This window comes from Alosa pseudoharengus, unplaced genomic scaffold, assembly GCF_046254945.1.
Source record: "Alosa pseudoharengus isolate Yale_2024_CS ecotype anadromous, Long Island Sound unplaced genomic scaffold, YU_APseudo_1.1 YU_APseudo_1.1_scf_13, whole genome shotgun sequence".
Taxonomy (NCBI): Eukaryota; Metazoa; Chordata; class Actinopteri; order Clupeiformes; family Clupeidae; genus Alosa; species Alosa pseudoharengus.
In genome coordinates, this window is record NW_027468598.1 from 8,830,001 (window position 1) to 8,841,045 (window position 11,045).

General features: G+C 45.4%; 1 protein-coding gene across 1 annotated transcript in view; it reads right to left on the reverse strand.

Annotated features, from left to right (window-relative positions):
* Positions 1-10,446, reverse strand: part of si (sucrase-isomaltase) — a 60,009-nt gene extending 49,563 nt beyond the window's left edge. The window contains exons 1-15 of the mRNA XM_076283119.1: positions 10,299-10,446; positions 9,693-9,775; positions 9,404-9,524; positions 9,180-9,289; positions 8,931-9,082; positions 7,235-7,406; positions 6,797-6,896; positions 6,127-6,239; positions 5,555-5,680; positions 4,755-4,886; positions 4,489-4,605; positions 2,911-3,024; positions 2,694-2,778; positions 2,313-2,430; positions 1,388-1,559 (exon numbers count right to left, since the gene is read on the reverse strand). Of these exons, the coding sequence (XP_076139234.1) occupies positions 1,388-1,559; positions 2,313-2,430; positions 2,694-2,778; positions 2,911-3,024; positions 4,489-4,605; positions 4,755-4,886; positions 5,555-5,680; positions 6,127-6,239; positions 6,797-6,896; positions 7,235-7,406; positions 8,931-9,082; positions 9,180-9,289; positions 9,404-9,524; positions 9,693-9,775; positions 10,299-10,446 (1,863 nt within the window). The remainder of the gene's footprint in view (positions 1-1,387; positions 1,560-2,312; positions 2,431-2,693; positions 2,779-2,910; positions 3,025-4,488; positions 4,606-4,754; positions 4,887-5,554; positions 5,681-6,126; positions 6,240-6,796; positions 6,897-7,234; positions 7,407-8,930; positions 9,083-9,179; positions 9,290-9,403; positions 9,525-9,692; positions 9,776-10,298) is intronic.
* Positions 10,447-11,045: the final 599 nt, after the last annotated feature.

An 11,045-nucleotide genomic window follows, 5' to 3' on the forward strand; every position in this document is an offset into this window, starting at 1 on the left:
GTAAACATACTCCCCTCCTCCTCTTCTTCCTCCTCCTCTACCTCACCTCTCTCTCTCTCTTTCTCTCTCTCTCTCTCTCTATTTCTCTCTGAAACACCTGCTGGGTGTAGGTGTGAGTGCTGCTTTGCCACCCACAAACATGTTTGCAATTATCATGTACAAAGCATGTCATTTTATGCTAGCTTTCATTCACATTACTTTGTTTCAGTATCACTTAGTTAGTTCCTTTAATGTTTTCAGCTATTTTTCATTTATGTCTAGGGCTTTACTCCTTGACTCGACCCTTTGGCACATTGTTTAGCTAATCAAGTGCTTTCATGATTTTGAATTATTTTGAATAGCTTTTACTTCTAATGAAAACTGCTGTGTAAACAGATTGATTGATTATGCCACTGAGCACTAAAACCTGAAACTGTTCCTCATGAAAAGCACTTGGACTAAAAACAAAAAATGGACCAGCATCTGGTATTTTTGAAAAATTCCACAAATACACGGAACACACGCTTCTCTTTCATTTTATCGCGTATGCATTAAACAATAGCTGATATACTGTATTCAGTATTTTTTGTTCTGGTAAAAACAGATCAGGCTTTGAATATTGATCTATTTCCTTCTTTCTCTGGTGGAGATTCTCTCATACAATGCAATGAAATAAAATAAATGATTCAGCCTATACTTGGACTCCTCACATATGCATAAAACATCATCTAACAATGTCTCCTCATATGCTCAAAAATAAGGGTAAAAAAAGACCTTGATCCTTCAAAAAAGAATTTGGATATCAGTCCTCATACACCCCCACAGCATTTACACCTTCAGCCCATTCTCATTCTATATGGGAATATGTTTCTAAATTATGGAGTTCATCTATTGATATGCACTTTCTTTCTTGGCATGTCTTCTTAGGATATGTTCACACAGTGATAAAATAGCCACGCTGACCCTGCGCCTAAGCCAGCAGCGGTCTTCTGTTCCCTCCGCTGTACAATTAGAATAAACATGAGGGTCAAGGAGGCCTGATGGGGGGACAGAACCTACTGGCATCTCCGTGGAGCGTGCGTTGGCATCCTTTCATTGCTTAAGGTGGAGCACTTAAGAGCTTGGTCAGTGTCAGGCTATTGATCAGGACTGGGGTTGGCTTTGCAGGAGAAAGCATTAGCCTCTAGCCTACAAATGGTAACACTCTCAGATTCTGTGCTTGTATACTAGGGTGTAGTGTTTTTGTAAGACTGAACTACCCAAAGAGAGGATAGCTACGCTACAGAGAAACAACTCTTTCACACACACACACACACACACACACACACACACACACAGAAACAAACACACACACACACACACAAAGCCTATTTCATGCATCCATCCAGTACTGCAGAGTAGCTCTTACGTAAGGGACTCCAAAGAGGTTGAACTCCAGCATTCCCGGTATGGCCCACTTGATGTCATTCCAGTTTGCGGCGTTGTCGCCCAGCCAGTGGCCCGAGAACTTGCCCACTCCGGGGAAGGAGGAGCGCGTGAGGATGAAGGAGCGCTGGCTGCCAAACACTTTCCTCACGGCCCTGCAGAAGGGCCGAGAAATGGGACACATGAACCACACAAGAGAGAGAGAGAGAGAGAAAGAGAGAGAGAGAGAGAGAGGAAAGAGACTGGGGCTGGGGTATAGGGGGAGGATGGAGGGAGGGAGGGAGAAAGGGAGGGATGGGGCAATGGAAGAGAGGAGCGAGGATGAAAGGAGAAAGGTGGGCCGGGTTTGGAGGTAGATGAAGTAGAAACTACAGGATGAATAAAACAGGCGTCCCACTCTCACCCCAAAATGAACGAGAGAGAAATAGAGAGAGAGAGAGAGGGATAAAGGGAGAGAGAGAAATAGAGAGAGAGAAAGAGAGAAAGAAAGAGGGAGGAAGGAAGGGGGGAAGAGAAATGAGCAAGCATGTCAAACCCCATCAGTCAGTGGCCCCGCGTGAGCACGGCCTGCGTAAGAAACAGAGACTGTCTGTTTTATTTAACCAAATCTGACTCACTGTAGCATATGTCCTTGGGCCCAGCTCTCAAAGAGTATCATTAAGCGCTCATGTCCGCGTTTAGGTCACCACGCCGAAACGGAAAAGCCAATTTTGTGCTGTTTGCTTGCACAGGAAATGAAAATGTTGCCGCTTATTTATTTGTTTTGCCCTGTCGGAGGTGCTTCTCGCAATCAATTGGGGGGATAAAACAGCTCACTGGGCTGTCCTGGCCTTGTGACTGTGTGTCTGTCTGCTCTGGTTAAGATGTGCTGGGGGAAATATGAATGTTGACATCACGCTCAGTCTTACTCATCAGTGGCCAGGGTCATGGAGTAGCCGTACAGGCTGTGCACGTCGTAATGGTTTCCCCAGGTCTGCTTGGCATCCATACACAAGGTCTTGCTGTACATTTGCTTATCCAAGATGTCTGCAAAACAGAAAGAGAGAAGGGGGATTGAATGTAGATGTTACATTAGTTTGCATGCATTACACTGATGCTCTTTATAACTATTGTATTGTATCCACACGTTAGAATAGAAGTGTGTGTGTGTTTGTGTGTGTGTGTGTGTGTGTGTGTGCGCGTGTGTGCGCATGTGTGTGTGTGTGTGTGTGTGTGTGTGTGTGCGCATGTGTGTGTGTGTGTGTGTGTGCATGTGTCTCTACAAAATTATATCTTATTAGTCAAGTTACTTGGAGTATAGGGTGGGTAGTTCAAGGTGTTGACAGGACAGCCGTTGGACGACCCCTTAATAAAGCTGGCTACTTCATTCATATCCTGCAAACAAAAAGTATTTCAGTTAGCTGACAGAGCTGACGGCAAGAGGAAAGAAGCATGCTTCGCATATAGAAAGGCTGAATTGAAGATGGCCACATGGTGCAAAAAAAATGTTTTAATTCAGGGACTTACAATCCAGATTGCATCATGCTTCACCTCCTTGTAGAACCTCTCGATCTCATCAACCCACCACTGGATGCAATTTGGGTTTGTGTAGTCAGGGAAGACTGTCAACCCTGGCCAAACCTGCATACAAGGAACAATGAGAGATAGTTGCGCTGACAAGGTAATGTCAAGGTAATGTCAGACAACATTAGATGTACGTACAAGAATTTTTGCTTCTGAACTATTTTATCAAGCAAAGCCTTTTAATTGTAGGTTATCTTGTCTGTTTTCTGCCCTATGACTCATTACACAATCATTTCAACACTGAGAAGTCTGTGTGTGTGTGTGTGTATGTGTGTGTGTGTGTGTGTGTGTGTGTGTGTGTGTGTGTGTGTGTGTGTGTGTGTGTGTGTGTGTGTGGGTGTGTGTGTGTGTGTGTGAGAGAGAGAGAGAGAGAGAGATAGTGTGTGTGTGTGTGTGTGTGTGTGTGTGTGAGAGAGAGAGAGATAGTGTGTGTATGTGTGTGTGTGTGTGTGTGTGTGTGTGTGAGAGAGAGAGAGAGATAGTGTGTGTGTGTGTGTGTGTGTGTGTGTGTCTGTGTGTGTGTCTGTGTCTCTGTCTCTGTCTTCTGATCTGTTCTCAAGAGCTCTTGAGTCATTAATTGATTTATTTGACTTGTGTTCCAAGGCTCTGAAAGAGTCTGTGGAAATTGTCATTTCTGTGCCTGGCTCACTGACTCCCTCCCTCTCTCTGTCTCAGTTTTGACAGGACGTGGTTGCACTCAACTTTAGTTTTATTAATGCTGATTGGCAAGGTCAAGTTTAATTGATTACCTATAGTTCTTACGAACATGCTCTCAAGATTTTGCTGATGCCATAATCTCTCTCTCTCTCTCTCTCTCTTTCTCTCTCTCTCTCTCTGTCTCTCTTTCTCTTTCTCTCTCTCTCTCTGATCATTTTCTTTCTGCTGCCCTATCTGCTGATCTATATCTTACTGCAATGCTGCTAAGACCTGCCACAGTGTAAAGTGTTGAAATCATTGTGTGCTATACTGTCATAACATGTTCATGCTTTAGCAAAGATATTTTGGATTTTATTCAACTTCACCCCTGATGCTCTCAGAAGACACATTTCTCTTTATCCCCTTAAACTTCTAAAGGTAGCCGTCAGAGCCATTCAATACTGTGCTGAAATATAACCATTAAATTGCCATCAATACGGGCCACAGTCCAATGGAAAGCACATTAAGTTTGATATGTAACTAATTTTACCTGTGTGTTTATTGCACCAAGGTAAATGTCTAACATCACTTTGTAGAGCAAATGGAAGATCAAGGACTCTGGCACATGCTGATTGCCATGTGACTTCCTGTTGTGAGTCTGAGCTTAATCTAAAAACGATGACTTTTAGGTGAAGCAAATATTGTGAACTTTTTTGAAGTGTTTGAAGTTGTTTTGAGCCGATGGCAGGATATAAATGCTGGCAATGCCCTTGATCAGAGTCCACTCTGCTAATGATTGTCATCCCAACTTTACTGCATGCTAAGAGTGGAGGGTAAACAACCCAAGGCTTTTTCTCTCTGCCTAATGAGCGACTTAATGCCAACCTCTCCAACAAGGTTTGTCTTGCCGTCAGCCTCTGTGACCCAGGAGTTGGTCGCAGTCCCCCTGTCATAGGAATGGTATGGCCCGTTTTGCCTGGGACTGATGGCAATGGCAGGGTCCTGGGGGGGTGGGGTGAAGAAGAGACAAGGAAGGTCAGAGGGTGCAGGATGTCCAGCAGTTAAGGGATGTTAGCATTTAAAGTCCACCACAAACATGCCAACATTATGACAGAGAGGCACTGAAGGCTGAAGGCCCCCTAATGACTCACCAGAATCAGAATGTACTTTTGGCCCTTCTCGTGCATGTACTCGGCAAACTGGGGAAGGTCCTTGAACTTCACAAGGTCGTACGTGAAGTCCTTTTTGTCCTCCATGTAGTCAATGTCAGTGTACTGGGTATCCTATAATGTTTTTGGGAGAGAAAAAACAATATCTTTGTATCAGTTGAGTCACGTATGCAGAAACACTAGAACACACCAGCATCTGGGTTCTCCTTTCACCTTGATGCGAGCATTAGCTTAAATAGGACTTGGCGCATGCCGCCTTAATGACCTCCCATATCTTTGCCCATTCTGTCTTCGTCTGTGCTTTGATTTACTGGCCGTGCTGCTCCACTGCGCATTACCAGATGGTGATGTGCTGTTGCCAGTTTCTTGCTAATGTTAATCAGTGGGAGACATATTTAGCAGTGAGTGGTTTTCTCCTTTGTTGGAGTGGAATGAGGAGCGCACGGCGTGTTCATCTTACCCAAATAAGCCTCCTTATAGACCAGAGGCATGATAGTACATGACATCATTCATTTGACAGTCATTAGGCTTTTAGATGGATGTGTCTGTCCTTAGCACAGTTGGCACAGCCTGTGTCTGTGCTTGTGTGTGTGTGTTTGTGTGTGTGTGTGTGTGTGTGTGTGTGTGTGTGTGTGTGTGTGTGTGTGTGTGTGTGTGTCTGTGTGTGTATCTGTGTTTGTGTGTTGTGTGTGTGTGTGTGTGTGTCTGTGTGTGTGTGTTGTGTGTGTTGTGTGTGTGTGTGTGTGTGTGTGTGTGTGTGTGTGTGTGTGTGAGATACATACATAGGGCAGATCAACGTCACGATTCCTCTCCACTGTCCTCTTCACCTCATCCAGACTTCCGTAGTCCCAGCGGGAGAGTTGGAACCCAAAAGCCCAGTAGGGGGGGATAGTCGGCCTGCCAACCAACTGCAACAACAAACGTCCGGCGTCAATAACAGCACATAGCCACTCTGATGTAATCTAAGAGTGCAGCTCTATATTCTGATCCAGGATGACTAATATTCTATGTTTATGTACATAACTCTATATGTTTATGTGAAGCCAGGTCAACTAAAATGCAAAAGAATGCATTATGTGTCCATGGTACATTATAAGAATGTGATACATATATACGGGAACAGATAATGTAACCTACTGAGAGTAAATAACCACTATGTATGCATATAAAGGACGTACAGTATTCAAATATGTAATTCCATAATAACATATCACTGTGCAAGTTCTAGCAGTGAGAGAGACGTTATAGTTCATCACAACAATGTGATGAAGGAAATTTGCCCTCTGATACACAAGACATGAATAATTCAGCTGAAAGATGGCATCTGCATATTCATGCTGTGCCTTCGTCTAACCTCTGTGAACTCCTGCACTACGGCCTCTGGGGTGTCCCCTAGGAGGATGTAGAAGTCCAGCACCCCTCCGATGGTCCGGTAGGTGACCGCTGGAGCAGGCTGGATGGTCACCTCTGGACAGGGTCCAGCCACGGCGGGGGGGGGGGAAAGGGAGAAAGAAAAGTTTAGCAATTTACCACCGACCCACAAAAAAACTCAAAAAACAACAAGATAAAAAAAAAACTCCAAACAAAAATAAAACACATTCTGAGGCATGTCAACAGACATTATTCTCCTCCGTGCGAATGAGTGCCCCCTCCTCCGACCCTGTTTCATTGCCCAATGGCGAGGGACATGCTCGTGTGGAGCTGAGTTCAAAAAGACACCATCTCTTAAATGTCAGCTTTAGTTTGTGCCAGCACCACATATTTGTCATGAATAATCAGTGGCCACGTGTTATTGAATCTTACGCAGGGTCGCCATTGGACACGTCCACTGTCAGAGCCCACGTCCATGTGGTTTATTATACCAACACGGCGGAAGCGTCATATATGCATTGGATGCTCAAAGAAGTGCTGGAGTGATTGAGACAGTGTATGGATGGTGTGTGTGTGTGAGTCTATGAGTGTGTGTGAGCATGTGTGTGTGTGTGTGTGTGTGTGTGTGTGTGTGAGAGAGATGGTGTGGTTACCCATTGCATTGCTGTTCATCAGGAAGACTCCAAAGGACTTGCCGCTCTCATCCTCCAGGCAGAGGAAGAAGGGGTAATGCCCATAGAGGTTGTGAGTTCCCTGGAGATGAGAAAAGGGGGGTGGGGGGTCAGATCAGAGCTCAAGGTAGGGGAAGTCAGAGTCAGTTTGCCTGCTCTGCCATTGGTCACTGTGTATGGCAGAGATGAAATATTAGTCAAATAGTCCACAGCGTGCGAATGCTGACATAACAGCATGCAAATCCTTGATTTATTGCTTGTAGGGTCTGCTGGTGTGGTGTGTGTGTGTGTGTGTGTGTGTGTGTGTGTGTGTGTGTGTGTGTGTGTGTGTGTGTGTGTGTGTGTGTGTGTGTGTGTGTGTGTGTGTAGTGTGTGTGTGTGTGTGTGTGTGTGTAGTGTGTGTGTGTGTGTCTCACTCACTCCATTGGGGAAAGCATCTCTTGTGAAGATGGGCCAGGTCCTCCAGTTGGTGTCATGGCGGAACTGCTGGTGCACGTGCTCCCCCAGGCCGTAGATGTTGTGAGAGGGGAGCCTGGCAGAGATCTGGAGGTACTGATCAGCAAACACTAGTGGCCCCATAGTGGTGTCAAACCTGGACAGGTGGGACAGAGAATGAATGCAATCATGCATACACATGTGTGTGGGGACATTGTGAATGTGTGTATTTGAGTACAACATGGAATTATGATGACAGTGATAGATAGACAAATATCCACATAGTGTGCTTAAGGATAAATAAGCATGAGGTGCTTGCAGTGACAGGGCAGGGACTGAGCCTATTATACTGTATGCATGGTAAGGTGCTCTATGAGAGTTAGTGTCATGGTGATGGTGCAAATAAGTAAAGTCCAACAGTGCAATAGTGCAAGAATAGAGTCTAGAGACATATGGACTACAAACATATAAGAGAATAATGTAGACAAAGTAATATAAACTATATCAGTGCAAGAATAGGTTGAAGTAATAGGGTTATAGCCATTGGTCAAGTATTAAGTATAAAGTATTAAGTATTAAGTATTGATATTGAATAGGGATGAAAACAACTGCAGACAGTTAATCTGTAAGCCCTCTTGTTAAAACATGCCATTTTATTCTATCGATTGCACTGGATTTCTTCAGGGTTACACAAGTGTCCTTGTTTTTTTTTAATCTTGCGCCACTATTTCATGTGAGTTTTATTATGCATGTGTACTCTTATCTGCTGTTCAGCTTATCAAACCGTCCAATCATTTGATTTGCTGTCAAACAATCAACTGGTGATTAATGTAAAATACTTTTACAGCTTTTCTTATTTCTAAGAGAGCAATGACTTCTTAATAGACCCATAAATGTGAAGCTGTCTAGTGATTAACTAGGATGAGACTCTGGAAGACTTCAATTAATGATGATAACAAGCAGACTTTAACCAACACAAAAGCTGCCACTAGTCACCGCATACCAGACTGATAAACAAAAAGAACAAAATCCACGCACAACCGCCACAAGACAGGAGAATGTCGGGAATGGGAATAAATAAGTGATCCATCACATTTTCCCATTTCTTCATTTCTAATGAGCCTTTAATTGAGCTCTGCGTCGGAGGGGTAATTGACTCCTGTTGGAACATGTGGACCGCTGAATGACACCCACTGCAATTACTGTGTCTCTCCATGCATGGCTAAGTGGCACCAAACAAGCCAAACAAACCAGACTCCTCTTCCCAAAAAGAACTGCATAATAATCAGATCAGTACATGAAAAAAAGAGTCCCTCCACACACACACACACACACACACACACACACCACCACTCCCAAGGATCAACAGCGATATGACACAAAAGTGTCAGCCAACCACTGTGATTATTGCTGTTCCATCTTGACAGCCACTCAGCCCCAAGTCAGCGTGAGTGGGGGTTAGCGTGCTAGCCCGTGCAGCGGCGGTAAACGCTCCATTAGTGGCCATGCAAATTCTCCGGCTCAGTATCGCTGTGCATTCTGGACCCTCACTGATGTGAGCCACTGAGCCAGACTCATGATAGACTCAAGACAGCTGGAACAAAGCCAACATGCGTGTTTGTGTGTATGTGTGTGTGTGTGTGTGTGTGTGTGTGTGTGTGTGTGTGTGTGTTGCACTCACAAGACTTTTTTAGTGGATGCCCTGCGAACTCTGATGCCAAATGGCTGCTTGACGAGCTCCAGCTCATACTGAAGGACGCCTGTCGGGGGATTGGCGGGAGGCTTCACGTGCTCATGGGGCACTTCAAACCGGGCTTTGTGGGCATCTGTAATCTTTAGCAGGGGATAAAGTGGACTAAGGTTAGCGGTCATTCACAGAGAGATCTTATTTTAGCCTAAATGTGCCAATGTTATGATCGGTTTAACTCACCTTAAAGCGCAGTCGGTTCTCTGTCTGCATGTCAGCGTGAAAGGACAGTTCCTCGATGTCGGCGCCAAAGAGGGAGGGAGCTGTGTTTCTCTTCAGGACGGCGTCCATCTCTGTATGGGACAGAGCAGGAGGCCATGTTGAGCAGGGCACAATTCAGCACCACCGTGGACAATACTCACAATACTGATGTGCTCGGACAGGCGGACAGGCGGACAGGGCCTCACTTGTGCTGCTTGGCTGGTGGTCACTGGTCACATTGTATCCGTGGTTTTCCGAAAAGTGGCACCAGGGTACATTGGTCTCATCGATAGGATACCAGCAGCACCCACGCTCCAGACACTTTCTCTGAGGGGAGCACATCACAAGGCACGCTGGGATACTGTGTCTTTGTTTGGGCATTGGCTCTTCCTACCTTGTGTCCAACTACAAATGCATCATAATCATTCCACACAAACACACACTTTTTTACCCTGAGACACTGCTCTGCCCGAGTGAGACGTAATGAGGACCTACCTGAGAGGCACCAGAGTCAGGGAAGCAGTCCACCCGCTCCGCCAGCGGCATGTTCCGGCACTGCGGCACCACCCCCGGCGTCTCTGCCAATCACCACAGACAGTTTGTAAACATTCCGAGCACTCTTATCCTGACATCACCCCCACCTGCCCCCGAAACAAATCCACGAGACACCGAGGCCATTCCATGAGCGACATAATGAGGCTGTGCTTTCGGTGCCTCTTGTCCAAGGTTGACTCGAGGTTGATTTTAGGGTATAGAGAGGGCGCAGCTAATTGTCCCCGGATTCAGTTAGGGATTTATAAATAGCAAAATGAGACCCACATCAAAGCCCAAATTAAGGATTGAGAATGACAGCTGTCATAATATCCGTGTCTTAAAGCTTTCATCAGACGGCCTCACTTATTGAGCGGTCACTGAGTATCCAGTTGGTAATGCTATCTCTGCTGTGTCTACTGCGGCCTGGCCTTCGGCCTACTGTGGCCTGGTGCTGTGGATGGCTGTCCTGTCCTGTCTTCGTTTGTGTGTGTGTGTGTGTGTGCGCGCGTGTGTGTGTGGGTGTCCGTGTGGGTGTGCATGTGGGTGTGTGTGTGTGTGCATGCTCACCAGGCCCACCGCCCTCTGAGATGACCCCAGGCTCGCCCGTGGCAAACAGCACCACCATCACCACGGCGACCACGGTCACCATGAGGAACAAGACGATCAGCATCATCTCCAGCTGGGAGAACTTCCTCTTCCCCTTCCCCTTCCCCATCTCCAGTGGTCAACACACCATCATATGCAAAGACAGAAAGGTATCTCACACCAATGAAAGCACTTTACAGACGACACTCTGCATGGACCACATGGACACATACAGTAGGTTAAGAAAAATATAAAACTAAAGCTACACGTTCATCTCTAAGATTATAATGTGATTTACAATGATTTAATGTAACTCATTAATTGCTGCTACTTGGACTGTTAAGCCCTGACTCAAGTCCTGATCAGATACAGTGTTTTGGAAAGGGCCCAAATTTCTTTCATTTATTTTATGCGATGAGCCAAACATGAATGCAAAATATTCTCCGCTCTAGAATCTTTGTACAAAACTATAGACCCTTTCAACAATAAAAACAAAAACAATGCTTGAACGTTCTATTTGGGCCCCAATCTACTTCCTCTCCATTAAGATAACAGGTGACCCAGAGCCATATAGATATCTATAAGGCTCTGAGGTGACCCTTTCAAGAGAGTTCCATTATCAGCATCATAGTTGGCCCCACAAGGCTTCCGTTTTAATATTCCATATGTTATCTTAATGCAGAGGAAGTAGATTGGGAACCAAATACATTTCTCAGATTTCGGGCCTAT